The sequence below is a fragment of the Prorops nasuta genome, unplaced genomic scaffold, assembly GCF_024137725.1.
Source record: "Prorops nasuta isolate Cenicafe-Biocafe unplaced genomic scaffold, Cenicafe_Pnas_1.2 PNAS00002, whole genome shotgun sequence".
NCBI classification, from domain to species: domain Eukaryota; kingdom Metazoa; phylum Arthropoda; class Insecta; order Hymenoptera; family Bethylidae; genus Prorops; species Prorops nasuta.
Window position 1 is genome coordinate 1,073,255 of NW_027116799.1, and position 23,285 is coordinate 1,096,539.

A 23,285-nucleotide genomic window follows, 5' to 3' on the forward strand; every position below is an offset into this window, starting at 1 on the left:
CACTGTTACCTCACTTTTTTCATTGTCCCACTTTACGCTCGCTGGCTTCTCCTCTTGATCTACTTTCCTTTCGACTCGAGTTTCATTCTTCCCCCTGATATCCCTTTATCCACTCGCTCCCTCCCGTAAGCCTTCTGCTACCTTCTCATTTGAGATGCATTTTTTATTACTCGCATTATGCTTTTTGCTTTTTGTTCCTCTGTTTCAACTCGGGCCTTTCCCATCAACAGTTTCCACATGCGAGCCGAGACTCCCCCACCGTGTATGTATATGTATACACATATATACGCCAGCTGGCAAGACTGTGCGAACTAAACGCTGCTGCTGCTGCTGTGCTGCTGCCTGTTAGCTTCCCCTTTTCCCCCTCGTCGCTTTGAACGCTGTACGCGAGTACACGAAGAGGGGCCCTATATATACCTCCAGAGAGAAGAGTCCACCACTGAAAAGCAAAGCAACTTGATTTTTGCACTCGGCAGCTTTCAACTCGGCTCGCTGCTGTTGCTGTACCTTCTATACTGCCCAAGCCACACTCTACCTTATATACAATATGTATATATACCTATATATAAAGCTACCCTAGATTTCCACTTAGGCTGCGGCATAGGACCCACCCCATATGGATAGAGGACTATACGTATATAGCTTCTCCAACCCCACCAATACCCCAGCTACTGTATACCCCTCGTCTCATTCTCACTCCCTTTTCAAATCTCGCTAATATTCCTGAGTGCATCTCAACAAAAAGCTTAGACGCAGCTCGTGTTTTTTAAACCCCTGCAAACGCACCTATTGGCTTTTTTTAATATCGATCATATATATATAAAAAGTATATTCTATGCGTGAGAAACTATAATGATTTCTTATACCTACAGTATATATATATATATATATATTGGGAACTCGAGAGGACACTGTGTGAATTTTCTTTTGACACTAGATATTTATTCTACGCGTTTTTGAGCTTTGATATAACGAAGCATCGATACGTCGCGTTGGAATTTTGTCATCTTTTCTTGTATATATACTATTATTACTGCGTTAGAAGGTTGTTAGGAGAGCAAAGCAGTGTGTTGACTGAGAGTTGTTCTCGCGGGGTACTTATCCGGGAACACATTCAATTTGTCGAGGATCCCCGAAGGAAGCAATTGCCCTCGGTGGGTGAAATTTAAATTCTTAGAAAGAGCCAACGTTTTCATTGGATCTCTCTTAGACTCGTAGACTCGAGACGACGACGGGATGAAGGCCTCGGAGTGGCAGCCGGTGGATAGAGAAGAGAACAGCTGGTAAGCACGTATAGGTCTGTCCTAAGATATCTCATCCCCGTAGTTTCAATTTAGCTTTCTGTCTCCCTCGGGCAGTATTGCACCTTGTGTGCATCGGCTTTAATTTTTCGCAGCAGCAGCAGCAGCCAACAACGTTTTCATATAAGCAGGATGGAGCGATCGTGCAGGACTGTGGAAGGGAGCAGCAAATAACATTGGTAGCAGCTATAATACGGCGGTATAACGCGCTCGCTCGCTCACTCGCGCACGCCCGTCCATATTATTCCCTCTGGAGGTGAATTCCTAAACGTCAGGACACGGTGGAGTGGCGAGTCTAGCCGGTGGTGCTTCTACCACCATGGTGCACGTGGCAAAAGCCAACCTCTTCCTTTCCTTCGAAACGCTCGATTTGCAAGGATGGCCCGGAGCAATCACGCGGTCCCCCAGAAATTCCGCTCCCGGGACAATACCGAACGCGCTCTGCCTGTCCGGAGATAGCTTCAATCCAACCTCTCTCTTTCCCTCTCCTCCTCCTCCTCCACCACCACGCACCACCATTGTCCTTATACACTCTCATTTTTCCGACTGCTGCTGCTGCTGCTGCTACCCGGAACTCCTCTATTTGCAGCTGCTAAATGACAAAGAAAGCAAAGACACTCGACTTTAAATAGCGGAAAACACATCCCTGATTCTCTCGAAAAATAGCTATGCGAAAAAATTAACAATTATATAAATAAATATACGTTAATAAAATGAACTGTAATAAAATTATCTTTAGTATAGAACTTGTAAATTTTGCTCATTCTATATTCGTAAGCCGGGCAGCCACGCGAAACTCGTAAACCGGGGGTGGTGCTGCTGTAAAAATAGCCGAGGGAGTTTGAAAATATGAGCGAAGGAGTGGGGCGATTGGCGTGTAAAAATAAAATTCGCCACTTCGCAGGTTCCATGATTGCTTATTTCCTCGCTTGGCAAATAAAACTGGCTTCTTTGAAGTTCTTTCGAGGAGGAGGAGGAGGAGGAGGAGGAGTAGGGCAAAATGAAGGCCTGTCGAGCAGAGAGATGTTCGAATTAAGATCGCGATGACTGTTTTAACGTGTACTGGATGGTGTCTGCTATATATGTCGGGGGGAATGGGGAATCGAATGATTGGAGATATATAGGCGAGTCTCGAGGGAGCTGCGTTGCAGTGGAATTCCTGGGGGGAGGAGTGGGGGAGGGACGTTCCCGGAGGAGGTTCTATGGCTGTGGAGCGGATCATAGGAAAAGCCTCCGGGAGAAGGTTTGAGTGTACGTGTGTGTTCGCTAGGGGAAAGATATGAAGGGAGGGGCAGGGGGGAGTAAGAGAGAGGGAGGAGGTGGCGAAGCATGAATATTCAGGCAGCTCCACGGCGATGAAAATTCGATTGGCCCTCGGCAGGGTTAGCAAGGAGGAAGAGGAAGAGGAGGAGGAGGGGAGTGGCGGGGCAGGGGGAGGACACCTCCAGCAACGTCTTCCAGTCGATCGATGACAATCGGCCGCAGGCGTGAGACACTTGCAACCAGCCGGCTCCTATCCCTATCCTCCAACCCATTCCATCCTATTCCACCCTATCCTATATATCTCCTATCCTATCCTAGACCTATCGTGACAGCCTACCCACATTTACATTTAAGCGCCCACAGACACACGTCGCTTTTGCCTCGCACCTACCTATCAAACCGTACACCTTCATATTCACATTTCTTATTATTCTACCCCGTATCGTTCCCCATTCTTCCATAAGCTGTTATGCAAACATCTTGTAAACGAACAACACTCACCTCCCTCCCACTTTACCATATACATATATATATATATAGAAATGCCTCTTCGATTTAATATCTCCGTCAACTCTAAAACCTATCATCCAAAACTGTCCGAGATGATCATATCGCGCAAAACGATTCGTTATGTGCATGATGCAAGTATTTACTATATATATATATATATATCAAAGTGCGAATCGCATACATACGAAATGCGTAGGAATAATTCCATTGGCACAGGCAACACATCCAGTGTGTTTTCAATTGAATGTAAAATACATTTGGAGATACCCCAAGTTGTTTCGCTCGCATGTAAATGCACGGATTTGCGTGTAGGGGCTCGTGTTAGAAACGCCAGAGATCGTCTATCCGAGTGAATTTCAGCTTATGGCGTACCTGCAGCAATGTTATTTACTATATATATATATATATATATAGGTGGCCATTGTAACGATTGGCCGGTACCAATAATCTTCTCACCATTCATTCGTTTATCGAATTGCCAGCTCGTGACGAAAGTGAGAGATATCGATTCGTCGGTGGCAATTTTGCGATAAAATGAATCTTCACCCTTGCTGACACGTCGGTGCTGTTGAAGTGAAAATTTCTCCCTCTCCATCGTTCATGAACTTCCGAGCACAGTCGAGGACTAGCGATGTACTTTTCGAGTACGTTTGTTAAGCGAATCGATCGACCACCGGAAGAGTAATGCGACATTTCCAAGTACTCGTTAAACACTGAGCGAGCATCGGAGGAAAAAGGATTGCTAGATCCGCTCGACTACGTTTAACTACCGCTGGAACAACGCTCCCGCTCTTACGGAAACTCGTCTCCTTAATGCGAATTACTATTTCACTTATCTCCCGACAGGAAACGAGCTTTATTTCTCCTACAATAACACCCAGGAAGAACCCTCGACTTTCCGTTTTCCGCAGCGTCCTATTTTTTCAAAAAACTCATATACGCGTATATATATATATATATATATATATAGTTATCAGATGGAAAAATTTATCGACCATTTCTTTTTTCCGTCGGTTACAGGTGACAAATTGATGGAAATCTTGAAATATTGAGATTTTTTGGATTCTTCCGATATAGGAATATATATATATGTATGCATAGAGCCAGGTGAATTTGACGAAAATAAAACTGAAATTCGCGGTGACCGTTTGACCCGGGCGATACCTCGATGGAGTTTTATTTGGTTTCTGAGCGATTTTTCAGGACGGAGAGGTAAAGGTTCGGGGGAAAATAAAGTTTCCTATATATGTATATATATATATATAGGATGATAGTCGATGGTGACTGGACTTTGGACTGCTATTATAGTCGTATATAACGCATATAGGAGTAACCGACCAATATTTGTATGTGGCGGCGAGTATAACGCTGACGGAAATTGGCACCGGTGCACCAGGTGAAATGCTTTGTGCAAACCTGCTCGGCTTGCTCCTGAATGGTTTCGGCCAGCGAGTTAATGCCCTTGGCCTTGGCTTATTAATCGCCATAATTATACGCGGGAATGGATATTTCGTGTCCCCCGTGGTGGTGGAGGCGGACGGTGAGAATTGGTAGGGGGATACGTCAGGATTCTTCCCCGAGGAAATTACCGGTGGCTCACAAATGGATAGCGTTGCATCTATACATATATATCTTTATAGCTTGGTGTGCGACTTGGTGCTCCCTGTATATATACTATAGTACGCCATACGCCACGCGATGATGTGGCACGGCAAAGACAATAAAGCTAGCTTGTAACGATCGCTCAAAGGGATCAGTTTAGAAAAATAGTACGTTGCTTCTACCGTGTAACTTAATATCCCCTTTCCATGGTTATCCCTCTCTCTCTCTCTTATACACCCACTACCATGTAATTCCCGTAATTACGAAAAATATTATCCCAGAGAGTACTTTGCTAAGCTTTTCTTTGCTTTGCTTTCTTTGATCCCATGCCACTTTTAATGCCCCCGTCCTTCATTCCTTTATCAATTGATAAAGCACAATCGAATATCGATTTTTTTCACGCGAAACTCGAGATCTTCCTTTAAACAGCTTATCTCTGTTCGATAATGACTCCCCTAATTCTCCATTGCCTCGATGATGAATTTTTTGTTTCATCCCCTATACATTATATGGATGAAAATCGATATAGAGACGGAAGCTCTCCTGGCTCATTCAACTGCATGCTTTCGGAATGCTTTAAAATAAATTGATATATATAGGTACATAGTTTTGTGGCTGCTGGACAAAGGACCGTGGTCTATCAGTGGTGGACTTTTTGCCAAAGTCTCGCGTTCATTTCTCATTTTGGGTCGAGATTAAACGGAGCATTCGTATATATATATATAAGACGCTAGATAATTAAGCTAGGTTTTTCGGGGTTTTGTAATAATGGGTTTGTTGGAAGGAATTCGGATTGGGTGGGAGCACGGGCTTTACGGTTTAATTGTGGAGATAATTGGAAAGTAAGTCTTGGGAAATTCTTGGGGAGTACGAGGCCGAAGCACACGGCAATGGGTCAGATGGTTGGTTCACGTATCTAATGCACACCTGCGCGCACGTGAGAGCTGGCTGGCTCTTTCTCCTAAGAGGAAGACACGTGAGCCTCGAGAGAAAGATCTGCGGCAGTTTGCAGCTCGGCCAGGGTCCTTCTTACGCTGATGCTCCTATGGCGTGGTGGTGTACTTCTACCACACCTATACAACTTTTGCTCACCTACGTCCTACACACACACACACACACACACACATATATATATATATATATATATATATAACTTTATAACAGAGGCTAGAGCAGCTTTGCAATTGGAGCCCCAGCCATTATAGCTCGAGTTGCAACTCTGTGCAGCTTGCAGCTGCATATTCTCGTTGCTCCATTCTGAGTGCAGCTATCCTCCGGTCTTCCGCGATACTGTCAAGATTCAACGTCCGGAAAAAGCAAGAAAAACGCGTACCGCGTCCTGCAGACAAACGTAGAGATTGTTCAGTAGCCTTGGTGTATCCTACACAAGAACCACTTTAATTAGCTCAATTCTCTCGTCCTCCTGCCTATCCCACTGAAATGTTCTCCAACGCTTTTAAAAATGTCCAAAGCTTCCCTCCATCTGTATGTACACCTATATATATATACAAGGTATTTGGCGTAAGACGCCCCGAGCACGGATACAAAATGACGCATATCTCTTTAGCTATAATAGATATTCAATTTTTTCACATGACCTTTTTGAAAGCAAATAAGAAGAGGTTTCGAAAAGCTCCTATACAAAATTTAAATATCTCCTGTAGTTAAAGAGTTACGCGTCATTTTGTGTCCTTGCTTTGGACGTCTTACGCGAAACACCCTGTATATATATATATATATATATATAATACAATAGAATTCCAATGTGAATGGAGTATGTAATGGAATTATCCGCGCAGAGCTGTTTTGAAAAACGTTAAATACAGGGAGGGAGAGAGAGAAAGGCGAAAAGTAGCTGCATCGGACAAAAGCTTAATAAAGAGTAGCGAAGCAAAAGGAAGTGGAAAGTGCAGTTTTCTACGGGACGACCTCCACCCTGAAACAAGACGCGATTCCATTAAAGTTTACGGAGCCGAGCGTGACGTAATCTTGCCAGGGAGGCGCGTGACGTAATCTAGTAGTCGGTGGATGGCTGGCGAGAGACTCGCTCTCATCGAGGGGTTGCTTGGGTTTGGAGAGAGTGCACAGTCCTCCACTCTCTCTCTCTCTCTCTTCCTCCTTGAAAATGCAATTGCGAAACTATAGTATATACCTATATATATAATATATATATATATATACTCTCCTAGTATACACAATTATTCAAATAATATGTATGACCGGTTGCGGTATTGCGTTGGACGAATCGACTGACCGAAATCCACGAGGAGATTATCGCTCGCGGCGTTAATCTCGATAAATATAGTTGTGACTGACCGGTTCGTTTTCGATTTCGATTTCATGCATAGTCGTTCGAAGCGGTATATATATAGTGCATGGACCAGCTCGGACGCGCGCTTCTATTATTCGGTCAGCGTGAATAATAGGAGGGACGACGAGATATGGCGAACGGAGCGAGAAATACGAGGCCTGAATATTCCCCATGATTTGAACCATTTCACCTGGTTGTTTCCACGAGAGGTCACACGGCCCACGGAGACCGCGCGCGCCTTCTTCGACTTTTCGCTCCTCCACCCCCTCCTCCTCCTCTCCCACCTCTCCTTGAATATTCATCCCGAAGAACTGCTTGGCTGCCTGCTTGCTCGCTTGGCTTCCTATGTAGCTGTACCTTGCTTCCTCGTCCCCTTTAAATCTCCCACCTTACACCGCTCTCTCTCGTTCGGCCTCCTCTCCTCCGGGACCGACGCATCTCCTACCTTCCCCCCCCCCCCCTTGCCTTTTTCCTTTATTCACAAGCCGCACACAGTCTTTTCGTTTTTCCTTTATTCTTGTTTTTAAATAAACCAATCTTTTTGTATCCCCTCCTTCTCTCTTATTTCTTTTCAACTGAATTAGTTACCAAATGTTTCCCTTTATTCCTTCGTCCCCGCGTAGGTATATACCGCTCCACTCTCGTACTTTTTCCCATTTGCACTTTTCCTCCTGCATTTTCATGTCTCTCCACTTTTCCCTACCATAATCGCATTTTTTCATCTCCCAACTCGAAATTAGAGCTAATGCTCGATGCTAATTTGACTTTCAGTTATTATATCGCGTGGTCCGGACCCACCTGCCTCCTTTTTACTTTACCCTTTTCTCCGTGCTGCATGCTTCTTTTATACACATCGTGTAAGAGTTGGAGCTTTTTTTATTTGCATTTTTGGTACTTGTCAACTGGAAGCTGTTTTTTTCGCGTGTTCATTTTTTTGAAGGGTATAATCCGGTGGGTATAATGGACCGTTTGGAGATTGCGGTTGCAGGAGTTTTCGCTTGTCCATGTGGCCTATCAACATGACCGGGGGAAGCCGCGGAAATGGGACGCGTAATCAACAGAGATCCGCGGTAATCCGAAATCCTCGACTAGCCGACGAAGCCTCTTCCTCTTTCTGCAAATCCCTCTGTTATCGGCCTGGCGACAATTATTGTCGACAATGGTAGTTCTACGCGAATCTCTCTCTCTCCCTTTGCCCCCGAACAGCAACACTTGCTGTTAAATTTAACGTTTGCGACTTAATCAGATCAACTCGCTTGCAAATTCGATCCAGCTTGCCTCCAGTAATTGTTGCTTCACCGTATGCATAATTTCCCACCATTTCCCATCTTTCGTATTCTCTCTTTCAGCTCGAAACACGCGATATAGAGAAACGTCTGCTGGCTGCTATAAAAATACTTCTGTTATTATTATTATGACCGTTATGGGAGAAAGTAATAAGATTTTTCCTACAATAAAATTGTTGACTTTATCTATATATATACCAGCTGTGTTTGTTTGTTTGTGCCTTGCCTTTGGCAGGATGGAAAAAAGCAGTAATTATCGAAGATCTCTGGTTACCGGAGCCACTATACACGTGTGCCATTTAAAATTATCGGAAAGTAATTCTTCCCCCGCCCGGAGAGAACGTCAGGTATATGGAGAAAGGGACATTTTCGTTTCGCTTCAGCACCGTAAACGAGGGTGAAAACTGCCGTGATGGTAAACTCCCTGTAATTATTAGCGTGCAAGCAATTGGCAGTAGAGGTTATCGCGGATTCGTGCTGGGATCGCCTGGTCGGTCGGTGCGACTTCCGCTTTATTTATCGTTCCAGCTGCTGCCTTTATTATTATTTTTATACTTTATCAAGTAGCGCCGTGGAATATTAATCATAATTTCCTAGCTAACCTGCAACCCAGCCTCCCTCCCATTTTTCCTTTCATTTTTATTTGCCGCCGCCCGCCCGCCCGCCCCTCCCCCTTTTCTTTGTTTTTTACATTCCGAAAATCTGCATACCCGGCGAGAATGAAATTCTGAAGAAAAATTGCGCGTGTACCGTTTTTATTCGAGTTGTGCCCAGCGACGTAGTAATATAAATGAGCGAGGCACAGTTTTCTTGACTGTTGAATAATTGGCAAAAGTTTGCGATGGAATAATTAGAGAGTTTGCCGCGATGACCGCGTCTAATCCGGAGTTGACCAATATGCCGGTTATATATATAGAGCTGATATCCAGCACGAGAGGGTAGGTTTAGTCGAGCTTATTTCCATTTCCTGAAAGAAGGATGAGGGAGTTTTTCGCCCGAAGCCCCGGTCCACTAGCAGCAACTTTCGCGGCGCCCGGAGCTTCGGAACATCGTCGTCCAGCATAGGATCGACGTTACTTATTAATCACCATTGGTTCCGCTTTCAAAGACCCAGCTACTCCCATTCATCGTCCAAGAAGCATCTTTTCCTCCTTTTTCGCGCCTTTTCATCCGCCTAGACTTATCTACCACCTCCATTTCCTCCGCACTCCAACCACCGAAAAACCTTCTTCTCTTCTTCGCTGAGAGGGACCAAAAAATACCCTCCTCCCCCCACCCTGCTACATCTCAGCCCAGCAACCATCCAACTTGGAATTCTCCTTCCCACTTATTCCACACACACTATATATATATATATATATATAGTCCATCGAGTTATATAGTTTCCAAAACGATGCATCAACTTGAAAACTCGTCTTTCGGATCATCCGAGGGAGAAAAAAAATCTCTTATACCCCATTAACCCATCAAAATTTACCATCGAGACTATATTATATGCTTCGAGTTGAAAACTGGTGTTTCGGATCATCAGGGAGGAAAAGAATCTGTTTTAGAGTTCTGTTCGGAGGGTAGATGAAGAGAAGGAGCGAAATTTCTCCAAGTGGATAAAATCTTACCAAATAAGGCTGAGGAGAATTACGGATGAGAGAATGGTGCGAGGGCAAACTGGCCGTAAAGACGGGCAAGTAAATGGTGGCGCGCACACACCTATATAGTAGTACATGTTCCGCAGACTATACTATAATATAACTGAGAAAGAAAAACGGATGAAGGGGCACCTTTCAGCTTTCAGTCAGTCCGGGGAGGAGCGAGCGAAGAATCTCGCTCGATGGAAATCGCAGGAGCCCTTCACGTACGCACCCTTTTTTTCCTTTTGCTTCCTCCTTCTCCTTCCTTTGATCCGCGGCCAGTTGAACGTGGAGCGATCGCTCCGAAATTATCCACGCTGCGAGCAGTTCTCCACAGTTGCACAATTATACGCGCGCGCACAATGCACGTATAATTAGACTGGGCGTGTGCTCCGTGTACAACTGCCTGCTTCCTCGACCTCTTTCTACGACTTGCACCGTTGCACTCTCCAATATTGCGAATTTCATCCACCTCTATTTTATACCGATTCCAATTTTTTCCCATCTCGCAATCCAAAATTCACTCCTCCACCGATTCTCCCCTTCGCCGGACAGTCCTTTAATTTCTCGAGTATATATAATTACCACGTAACTTCTCTCAAAAGTATGCTCCGGCCTCCATCCACACATATATACATATATATATATATAATGTCTATACTCATCCTTATTCAAACATTGATCAAAGTTTCCGGCCTCCTGACAAAGTCCTCCGCGATCCTCTGGAATTTTGTGGAGCACACTCTGTAAAACCAACAAGGCAACAACTCTTGTACTCCAAATACGTTGTTTGATAGAGGCAAAAGTCTCTGGAAAGCACCATCATCGATTTCGTTTGCTTTATCAAATTTATAACTCGCAAAACTTGTGAAACGAGGAGTACCTGTAGACATTTTATGGAATTTTGTTGCCATTTATTACGGGTTTCCGGGATCGGCTTTGTTAAGGCCATTTAAAACTCAAGCACATCTTTCATATGCTATTTTTCGACGTGATAAATTCTAAACTTTCCACTTGGGCCGTTATTTATGTTTCTCGCCAAATGCTCGTTAAAAAGAATTTTTTTCCTCGGTACATTCATAAAAGCACCGAGATTCTCGTATACACATCGCATCAGGGACATTGAACGACGACTGGTAATTAATGAAATAATAGCGGTATTGTTGGGTATTTCTCTGTGTTGGATCAGGCAGACATAAACAACAACGTGTTGTAACAATCAAGACACAATGAAACGCGCTGCAGTACGTAAGAGTATAATATCGGCGGGTGCAGCGGGTGCAGCGGGTGCAGCGGGAGCAGCAGGAGGCACGCGCTCGTTTCTTTCGATGAACTAGCAGCCGACTACGCTCGTTCTTCGTTCCCTCTTATTATGCACACTTTCTTACATTCTATCAGTTCGGTGGCAGGCAAACAGGCGTGGCCTGACAGAGAGATCGAGCCACTCTTATCTGACTTGGACTCTCTTGCTATGATTCAGCCGAAGAACAGACAGCAGACGCATATTACAGATGTATTTATTCCTATTACAGCGTCAAAGACCTCGCTCGATTTATGCACCTATGCATCTATCACTGACGGCTCAATCCCTCAAACCTCCATTGTATTACCATTTTATTGCTTATCCTCATAAGCAAACCGTCAATCGTCTTTATATATACATGCATGTGTATGTGTGTGTGTGCGTGTATGATTTTCAACTCGAATCCTTTCTCATTCTCGATATCTTCTTCCTTTCTACTATAATAATATGACGTATATGTATATGTAGACTCGAGAAAAAAATCCATCCAACTTTCTAATGAAAATGCCCCCACCACCTTTGTTCACTCATCCTCTTAATATCATACCTCGCAATTACCAAGCAGTGATTTCTCTTTATCATTATTGCGCTCCGTGTCAAATTTTGTCTCGACTCGCTGCTTAGATACGGCTAGAATCGTTTTCCCTCTGCCTTTCTCTCTCTCTCTCTCTCTCTCTTATTTCCCTCTACCTCGTGAAAGCGATTCAAGGTTGATAGCTCTTACAGTTTTCCCACTGTTAGCCTCGATTAAGACACTCTTCGCTTCGAGAAATCTAAATCCGATCAGAGTTACGTTTAAATTGCTCGAGGTCAACGACCTGGCCAATTTTCGCCACGTAATTTTGATTTCTAGCTTGGTGGTCTTTGCCAAATAGCTAAAAACACTTGATAAATCTCTTTGCAAATGGGAGTGGGAGGAGAGGATGGTTTCGGGAGTGTCGAAAGGGCAAGCTTGCAGTTTCTTGGGATTTTTACGATGGCGCCGGCCACCGAAGCGGATCCGGAGGACGCAATTTTCCACGCAGAGTGCCCGGCCAAGCCAAGCCAGACCGCAGCCACTCTTATATATATACACACAGTATAGTAGCGTTTGAAGTGGGAACGAGCGAGGTGCATCGGGCAACGAGGTCCAGTGAAAGTCTCCGGTTTGTATCATAAGGGGCTGCTGAAGATCCAGTAGGAGGAGAGAGGGGGGGGGGGGAGGTCATCGGAAGCTTGGAGTAATTCGCGGCCAACTGTCTCTCGTCGCGTCACGAAAGTAGGCCGAGCCACGCCTGAAATCTTCGTTGTTACGAGATCCTTGCGAGAACTCATCGTGATATTCCAAAGCATCGCGCGAGAAATCCTTTTTCGATCATTTCGCGATCTCTCTCACCTTTAAATTTCCATCGACCGATCGTCACTCCTAGCTCTCTCTCTCTCTTTTCACTATTTTCCAACGCAACGGCCCATAGAAAGTTTCCGGATAAGCCAAAGAACGAATATGACGATAACTGGTCGATTATTGGAGCTATCAAATTATACTACACACTTGAAACTTTGAATGGTATTCGCGACTGCACGTATGCGATTGTATACGAGGAGGAATCTCTATAATTTGCTCAGTTTTCATTATACAAATACGAAGAGTTTCATTATCATCCCCAATTCCAGTTTTTTCCTCTCACCATTTCTCCGAGTGAAACAATGGCTTCGTTCACTCCACTTTTCAACATTTTAAAATCACTCGGCTCGTATTTCATAATTCTCATTTTAATTCTCGTTATAAGCCCTGATGTGGAATGACTGACTTTGATAAAATGGATCGCGTATTAAAAGCTTGTCGGCTTTCGCAGCCATTGAATAGGCGACTTTAAAAAAAAATGTGTATTGGATATTCGCCCGGGGCACGAGAATGGAGCGTGGTTTTGCAGGGGATAGGGATAGGCTGATTTCGGTGTTATTTCGATAATTTTTCTCGAGATGCACGATTTCACGGCTAATCGCATGAAAGTTGATTGCGGGGATGACGATGACTGACGCGGCGCGGCGCTGCTCGCCGCTTCTATAATATAGAGGAGGACAAATAAAAGTGGATGGTGGTTTTTGCATAATGCATAGCAACGTGCTCGCCATCTTTTACCGTTTGCCGAGTTTCCTTCCTACCTTCGCCTCTGTCCCTCGACTCTTCTTCCACTCTCTTTTTTTCCCACCAACCCCTTTCCTTTGCCTCCTTTGCGCATTATTACACTATCCGGTCTAGCGTGGCGACAAGACTTCTGTCGAGCAGTAAATGAGGCACCAAGATATCTCTCCTTACCTTCTTTCTTCTCTGCCCCTCGGCAGGTGCGGTATAACGTGTGTATATATATACACACGTATATAGTTGTACGTTAAATTTAATACTCGCAGAGGCAAGCAACTCGCCGCACTGGCTGGCTTCCGTGTAAAATTTCATGCGCGCAGTTTGCCATACATCGCGCTTGATTGCCCATTAAACGTCTTGTTCGTTAAGCGATATTAATAATCCGGCAAGAGTATAACGAGCTTTGGAAAAAGAAAATTATTGCTCTCGACTATAGTCGACCCTGAAATCGGTCCAAGCCACTGTAGTACCACCATCAGTATATATATACATCCGAAGCTTCTTGCATCGATCATCTCGCGCAATTATTCTATTCCGACGACAGTGCGCAAATTTACATTGTGTAGCGTACACGAATATTTTCGATCGTGGCATTGTGCTAGAATTTCACACGGGGCAACATTAGTAGGGTCTTTGATAATTTTAGCTTAGCCGATCCGACTTGTCGGGGTGGTGAAATTTATGCCAATGATATATACCTACAACATGCTAATTAAGGCTAACAGAGTTTAATTCCATCCATCGAACGGCATTAATCAATCCCATAATTTTCCCACTGGATAATATCACAATTTACTGCTGGCAGGGAGTAAGCGATACTTTTCATTGACCCCCGCGGGCCCCATTTCAACTCGCGCTGCCGTCACGGTGGCTTCTATACTATAACTTTAGAAATAATGTTCGTATTATCCTCGAAGGAACTCTTCGATCTCTGGGGGATTCGTGACAAAAAAAGCACTCTTTTTCGAAATATTAGAAAAATGCATGGATTTTATTTCGTCGAAAGGTTTGCCGAGGGAATCGTTTATGTAGTACTTCGCAAACACGGGAAATTTCTACGGGGGTATCGACTAATTACGGCAAACGCAATTTAACCGGAGCCATCGAACAACTGTAATCAATCCCATAATCCGGGGCCGATTCCCAAACACGTACGCCCAACATTTGCATAGTTACCGTAGCAAAATACGCGCGTGTCTGTGTAAGAGAGATAGAGTGGGGGAGGGGGAGGGGTGGGACAGACATTAGTACATACACGTATATACACACGCGTATGTGGAAGATCCAGGTGTATTTATCCAAATGATGTCTCTGTTTCAGGAATGAGAATCGGTGGGGCGATGACGAGGCGTGAGTGTTACCGCTGATCCGTGGTAGACCCTGCCGAAGACCACTCAGCTTCCAGGATGAGCGTATCGCTTCGGATTTTGGCGCTGATCGGCTTAGCCGCGCAAAACGCGGCCTGGCCGCAGGATCCCGTTCCCAGGCTGCACGTCAAGCTTCGTGAGTACTAAATTCCTACTACTGATTTCTCTTACTCCCCCCCCCCCCCCTATTTTCTTTCTCAAATCAACGGTATATATCAAATTCTTAATTTATGACTACAGCAATATTTGTATAATAGATATGAGTATTTTACGTAATATCAAAGATACGAACCTTGGCAGAGGTATTCTTTCGGTTAAAAATCTCTTTTTTGAACATAAAACATTTCAAATAATTTTCTACTTTTTTTTCTATCGAAGAATCATATTCGTGTTAAGTACTTGTTTCGAGTAATGCGATTTCACTGGTTGCAAAATCAATTTTCATTGCTATTTTTTTTATTAATGTATACAATACCATTGTTTGCTGGGATTAAAAATGCTTGCCTGACATATTGATCTTACTACTTTTTTTAGACGCAAATATATTTTTCAAATATTGAGCTGATTTTTTCGAAAGAATTACAATATTGTATGTATATTTAGCAGGACAATGTTCTTTTATAGCAATGTTTAATGATCCTGTTTTTAGTAGGATATATGTTTGGACAGGATTAAAATAATGTGTTTATAACGATAGGTTTGAATAGTACACCAATGTACTCGTCGCTTTTTTTTTACAATATATATATATATATATATATATATAACTATAGCTGTTCGCCTGGCCATTACTCGTTGCTGTGTGTGCACACTTTATATAATATAGTATGTGTACAGTGAGATCTAGACGAGAATCGTTCTCACGCAACGCCCTCCCTGGTGCCTCCCAGAATTAAATTCCCAAGACTGGCAAAATTAATCGAGCGAACGCGCTGCTGCTTGGCTTTCGCCGCGAGAGACTTCTCTCGCTCTTTCTTCGAGGTGCACTCTATCGTTATAGGTCATTAACTTCGATCAGCGCGACGCCGCCGCCGCCACCGCCGCCGCCGCCGCCGCCGCCGCCGCTGCTGCCACACGGCTACTAAATCGAAATTAATGTAATTCATCGCAGGCTTTCCAAACCGCTGGATTTGCCTCACGATAGCCTTTCAAAATGAATTCACTCTCGGTTCTATTAGGTTTAATACAGTTAAGCAGCCACTTTCACCCACGACCCTGTTTAGATGCACTTTTTTTCTTCCCCGGACATTACGCAAGTGATTAGCTCGTGTTATGCGCCGATAATGCGCTCGCAGGCCTCTAAAGCGGTACGAGGTCCCATTTAACCCAATATATGACCCATAACAATATATATATAGCTTCTATCGGACCCTATCCGTTCATTTGCCAAGTCGATTGAAAAGATAATGATTTTACCAATCGCCAAAGTTGCTCGTTGATTTGAAACGAGATCGATGTACGCGGTAGCTTGCCTAATGAATTATTACGTAGCTGTGCGTATGTGTATGTACATACGATGGTTGATGGCAAGTTTCGGTACGTATACCGTGTCGTAGCGCTTATTATTACACGAGAGTTTAGGACTGGGGTGAAAAAGTTGAAGGGAAATGCGGAAGGGAGGGAAAACGAGACAAGGGCAAAAGTTATATTATCGCAAAGGGGTGGGTAGGTTTTCACGCGATCCCAGCTATCGCTATCGGGGGTGGGCACCTGTGGATTCAGGTATAGCACTGCAGGTGCAGGTGAAAACTGTAAGCTACCGCGCGAGGTCGGCGAGTAATTAGCGTCGGGAAAACGGAAAAATCGAAAACAAACGGCGGAAAATATGAGGCCGGTCAGAAACTCGTTTTATCGCTCTCGAGATTTATCCCCAACGAGCCATTTGACTAAAAACCTCTGTGTAATTAAAAAATGAGACGTCAGGTTTTTCTCTGACAGCAATTCAACCGCGGCCAATATTTTGTTACCTTCGGATCCGCTCGTATGAATATGAAATGCAAAATTTTACAAATGGAAAACTTGGGATCAAGAATTTGTAGAATTTTTCGATCGAGAGCGTAACGAGGTGGAGCGTACAGCCAATCACGATTGATCGAATAAATGGATCGATAGTATTAAAGGCTTTGAGGTATAATATAAATCATGGCAGGAACGAATTTCATGGCGAAAGTACGATTTATCGTTGGACGCTTTAAAATGGAAGAGGCCTGCAAACAGTATATATATATATATATATATACTGGCAGATTTTTCATTCCCAGCTCCTTTTTGATTTCGAAGGGCAATTTCGACGTTTCTCTGTCTGCTGTTTTTGGCCAACCGAATAGTTTTTTCGCGGTGGATGTGCGGAGGATAATTGACTTAGGATGGTGGAATAGAAGGGGGGGGGGCGAGGGGACGATTAAAGCATCTACGGAGTAGAGCGTATATATAGATGGACAGATATACATATAGGAGAAGGGGGAGGGGGGAGACAGAGAAAAAGAGTGAAAATGTTGGCCGAGTTTGCAGCGTTGCTCGGCTATAGGTGGAAATCCGACTCTCGTTGCTTTGAAAGCACGGGTAGGTTGAGCACGGATTAAATATTGACGAGCTCGTGTCGATCGCCCTTCGGCAAATTCTATTGAGAATTCAATTAAGGCTCGACTGCGTAGACGGCCAGTCTCGATGGAATTGGATGCTTCATCGTGGCGCGTGAGTCCCGACACGCGATATATATATATATATATTTCTCCACGCAACTCTCGTCTCCCCTCAATATTATATTTTATTTCCGTGCTTATATATATATATATATATATATATACACGATGAGACTTTTTCGCATCATCCATCCAATTGCTCGGGAGTAATGAGAGGAACCTTCGGCAGAAATCGATCCATACCGAAAACGAGCAGTCCCTCCCGGTACACTTAACCGTGAATCCCTAAGAAAACCCCTCTATAACTGGAACTCGCTTAATTGCCTCCCTTGAGAATTCGCCGAGTTGTTAATTTCACGCGAATCGCCAATTCCGAGCGAGAGTGTTGCAATTTTCTTGCTATATCCATGATTGATCTACCGATCGATATCAGCCACTCGGTTACATCGGAAATATCCACTCGATTTATCGGACCCGATAAAGATAAGCGTGATAACGCGACCTCGTTTGATATCTCCCGTGATTCTTCCATGATTCATTTGATATTTCAAGAAAAATTGCGTACTGTTTGTACAAAATGAGGAATTCGGCTAAATTTCCGTAACTAGATAAGCGGTATCAGTTACTATACAAGAAATGGATTTTAATTCTTGCAAAGCGTGCGAAGGCAAAAATTAATAGATATCAATTTTGAACATCTGCAACCTTTACTGAAACTCTTTTCCGTACGCATAAATCCAAAGTACTACGATAGAAAGAAACATTGAAATCTCTGCATGATAACGCAGTTATACGGAGAAGCCTGAATTTTGGAGTCGAATGGTACGCAGAGTGAGATAATTATTTTCATGGCGGAATTCCGGTGGAGGTAGCAACGGGAAACGCGGAGGAGCTTCCTCGGCGAATCCTTAATGGGGTTTCTGAAAGATTCGCAGCTACAGTTGCGAGCGTGGTAATGCGCAACACAGCTTTGCCATTATCGAGGGCAAATGACTACCATGACTGGTGGTGGTTGGCGCGTATCAGGCTGATTGGTGGCAGTTGCAGGAATCCTGCGCGCGTTGCAGAGCGTTGAATCCCTCGGAAGGCCATTAAGTATCGAGGCTGAACGATTCGATGCTGGAATGACAGGCCAGTGATAAGGAGAGCGTTGGCTCGTGCGCACTTTTCTCCATGCAGTTAGGATGATTCGATGGCCTGGAATTGAAGCCTCGTTATTTTCACACGTACACACATCACATGCTTATAAATACATGGCAGCAGACTTACGAATGCTCGCGGGGTAGACTGGTTGCGCACAGTCTACGGCGTGTCCGTGCAATGACCATGTAACTCGCGGTCGTTTAGCCTTCCGCACGAGCAGTTAGTTTTACGAGGTCGCCCTCCTATGAGCTTGTACGCCGTCGCTATACCGAACTCAACGCACTGTTTGCCAGTTTAACGCATAATGCCTATAACCGCAAATCGAGTCCTAAACCCATTACCTTACCATATATATATATATATATGTACGCTTAAACCAGACCAGAAGTCACGCGTCGGCTTAACAATTGTATTCTTATATCAGCACCTGCCACGCAGGGACCTTTCGCCATATATGTATATATATATCTATGTTTTTTACACGAGAGACCTAGTATCCTCGAAGAATTAAAACCCCCGTATCTTCTGCATGCACTTGTGGAATATATATACAGTTACATACGTAGACAGAGCTGAATCACTTCTTGCAGCATTATTGCATAGATTGTGTGGCATTCGCCAGCGGGACAAGTCTGAGCACACCTGGCGAGCCGACAATCATCGTCTTCCCATCATTTCCACCGAAGAATATAACTTTCCTATCTTTATGGGAAAATATAAACGAAGGATACTACGTCATTATGGCCGTTGGTAATTAGCGAAAACTGTTTTTAATCCACGGACAATGGAAATCTCAGTGGCTTTATCCGTTAAGAAAATCTGGCGGTATCTCGGTTAGGTTCGGTGGGATTGTGTCGACGATGATTCCACGTAAAATACATCTGGAATTGATCTCGTTGAAGAAATTTCCGTTTTACGCTGGATAAGTGAAATTTAGCGTGGTATACGAGGCGATTGTGTCGGGCAGTTATATATATACCTTAATGTTAAAATGGTCGGATTAGCGGCTCATTCAGCTTTTACGATCATTGGCGAGGTCGCGCAAACAACGCAGCATTACGTCACACTTGGCACGGATGACAATGGCGAAGAGCCAATATCCGTGTAAAGTGTGTAAAGCGAGGGGCAGATATTGCCTGGCATGGCTTGATGATGAAAGTTCGTCAACATCAGCCAAGAAGCGGCATCGATTAGCATCTTTGCCATGGAAAATCTTTTGTGACGATGCTCGCTATGTAGGTTAGTCGTGGCAACGAACGGAAGCCGTATATATATATACCCACAGTGAGGTTTTGCCAACATTAATCTCGTTAGGACTCGCAAGAACTTCTCGGGGCATTCTATGCAATTGGACAGATCGAATCGCTCATTCAGCATCGATTACCCAGCCCACCAATGAAGCATTGTATTTTGCAAAACAACTGTATAGATCTTCTATATACATATATATATATATATATATATATATATATATATAATGTAGCGAAACATCCACCAGCAATTCTGGTCCACGTCGCAAACATATACGCATCTATATATATGCATGCATGTATATGCATGTACCACTAATCATTAGACTTTCCATTATCTCGATGCCAGAGCAAATGCTTGCGTTTAAATATTGGGTATAATTATAATTATATCATGATATCGCGGAGATTGAAAATGGTATATGTATACGTATGTATATATTATATAGCATGCAGATCGAAGCGTTATCGCTATCGGGATTGTCCCGTGAAAGGACTCGGGGCTTCTCGCGTGGCGGGAGAACAGCTCGTGTCAGCCGTTCTGCTCGATTTTGATGTCGAGTGGATTACTCCGGTACGTATGGAGTATCGTCGAGTGCGTCTGGCGCGATTCTATCGCTGAAACCGTCGATGCACGGCAATCCGTGCGGCAGTTGAAAACTGTAGAAAAGCCGAGAAAAAAATAAACGGCTAGATGTGGAAGGATCCGATCGAGAGAGAATTTAATCGAAGAAAAATGACGCCAGTTTTTGACGAATGACATTTTCTATACGGATTTCATTTATTCCGGCTGGGGGAATTCGTGGAGGGATCGAGATATTTGTTATAGATATATAGTTACATTTGACTTTTTTTGTTAATCTCAAGAGGGGGGTGGGGGGAGGAACAATAGAGAGAGAGAGAGAGAGAGAGAGAGAGAACCTATAGAGGCAAAAATTGTCGAATTAAAGCTACTCGCCAAGCGAGGGACGCAGTTTTGTTTCATCGAGATTATAGTATAGACTCGATTATATATTGCAGAAATTAGAGACGTTCGATGGGATGGTCCTATAGCGCGTCCGATTCGGGAAGTTAATCGAATCCATTTGGCGCGTTTATTATATATACTGTACACAGTTACCCAAGTTTTTAACTCGATTAATATTATTCGTCCGACTCGCGTTACAAATATTGGTCGGTGTCCAAGCGAGTCGAAAGATAAATTGCGCCGGGAGACTCGTTTCGGCGTGCACGGGCGATCCGAGCTGGAAAGGATTCCTCTCGAGTCGGAGGCAGAAAAGAAAAATCGAGATTAAATTCTTTTCTTTGTTCGCCGGCTCATTAGAACCATCCGCAATTAGTCCCGAGGGAGCTAGAGACTTGGAAAGCAACGGGAGCGAGCCGTCATATTAGACTGGAGTAAATCTGTTTACAGGGATTTCTTACAAAGGGTGAACGGTAGTTGGCAGGAAATGCCGGAGATTTTTCTTGGCAAAGTTGCCTCGTTAGGATTGAAAGAACCGAAGGCGGAAACTAACGGAAAATCAGAGATGGCCGATTGTTGAAGCGAAAATATTTATTATTGTTGTCGTTGTGGATGGTGTACTGTGTATATATATATATATATATATAGTAACGATTCACGAGATGGAATTCAGGACACACTCGGGACAGTAGTTGTGAATTGACAAAGTCGACAGAGTCGATTTGTACGTGAGAGAGAGAGAGAGAGAGAGGGAATGTGGTGTATGGGGAAGATAAGGTCAAGCGGGTGGATTCCCGTTGGTCGGATGGACAGGTTAGCGCGTCGCCGGAACGATTTCCTTAGGCATTCGCGCTTCGGGAGAAGGACAGGTGGAGGTGGGGGGAGTATCAGAAGAATGCGTCGTCCAGGTGATTGATCGTCTTGTGCGAGAGAGTAGAGGAGGAGGACGACGACGCCCCTCTCGTCTCATATCTTGGGCCAGACGAGGCGCGCTTCGTCAATCCGTGACCCGCACACATCCTACTCCTATCCCGGAAGGTGGCGCGCGCTGGATAGATTTATTAATGTCCTGGGAACGAATTCCCTTAGTTGCCGGAACGATAGGAAATCGATACTCTCCTGTCGCAAAAAATTCTAACAAAAGAAGCTCGAGCCTCTGCAGAATAGATGAGCCAAACGTGCAAAGAAAATGTATTTATCTACGGTGAACATGGATTTCTATCAGGAAGAAATAACTCCGTGATCGAGTTCTTCTCGTTGATCTTGGCACAGATCGGACGGCCCTCGAAAAAGTCCGCTTAATATTAATAATAGACAGTATAGTGCAGTATATACGGCGCGTATATATATATTTATGTACAGGAAACTAAGTGAAATTTATACCAGAACCAACAGTATACTATATAGCAGCGAAAGAGGATCAATTTCAACAAGCAACAAAAATTAATTAGTTTGCAATCGTAATCAAATATGTTATTCATTCAAAACTCTATCATTGACAGTTCTATTGTTTTTCGTCCCTGTTATCAATAATCTGATATAGTCCATGCAAATTTAACGATGTTTTCGCTTTGCTGGTTTTCCTATTGAACTTTTTCTCAACAGTGTATATCATTATAGTTTTTTTTTACAATGATACGGTGAATATAGAAACAGGAGGGAAGCAGGAACGAAAAAGAATTGGCCGCAATTTTTATCTCCATTACAGCTGTAAATTTGACGCGCTGTTAAAGATAAGCTTGCTGGAGTGAGTGGTTGCAATGCTCGATATTTCATACTTGTTGATGTTAACGATCCCGTTAAAATCAATTCATTGGGGAATTTTAAATTCTCGATACTATTATGCGGGAGACTAGTTTATTATATTTCGAGCGTGATATAAGGACGATGATAGTTTAACTAAAACTCGCCCATTCGGCGTATAATATAATGAAATCCAATAATAGCAATTAATTCTCACGTCAGAACGCTGTTTATATCGCAAATTAACGTAATAATCAGAAACTGTAAATTCGATCAACAAAATAATTGCATTCATTTTCATGCAAAGTAAATCATTAAGTTTAATTAATAGTTGGGGCTCTGGAGCTTTTCCCAACAACAAAAGTTACTCCGATATCGAAATCCTGGCAGCAGATTTTCCATCGTTTTTCACTCTAATTTGTGCAAAGTAGCTGCTTTGCAGGAACCAAAATAAATTTCAGTTAGCTCTCTCTCTCTCTCTCTCTCTCTAAGCCAGTATAGATATTATTAGGAGTGCTCGTTGGAGATGGAAAATATTATTAATAAACATTAGTATGATTGAATATTAAAGGAGATGTAGGTACAGTGGAAATTAGTGTGGCGGTAGGATGGCTTTCTGCAGATTCCGGTGTATCCTAGGCACGCTTGCGGTGTGCTCGTAGTTATTAGCTTGAATGATTCAGTTGCATAGTGAACTGGCCAATCTCAGCTGCTGCGCGAGTCCTCTCGCTCGCAGAGCTGCTGCTGCTGCATTCAGCCCTCTTCTGATGGCACGAGCCAGCCACGCTCACGAATCTCTATTAGCAATAAATAGAATCATTAGTCTCAAATACCAACCGCTGGCACA

General features: G+C 43.7%; 1 protein-coding gene across 2 annotated transcripts in view; it reads left to right on the top strand.

Moving 5' to 3' along the window:
- The window catches only part of LOC136782936 (semaphorin-1A-like), a 183,916-nt gene that overhangs the window by 30,630 nt on the left and 130,001 nt on the right, over nt 1-23,285 (top strand). For both annotated transcript variants that reach the window (XM_066742717.1, XM_066742723.1), the window contains exon 2: nt 14,650-14,832. In XM_066742717.1, coding sequence (XP_066598814.1) covers nt 14,736-14,832 — 97 coding nt within the window. In that variant the 5' untranslated portion in view covers nt 14,650-14,735. The remainder of the gene's footprint in view (nt 1-14,649; nt 14,833-23,285) is intronic.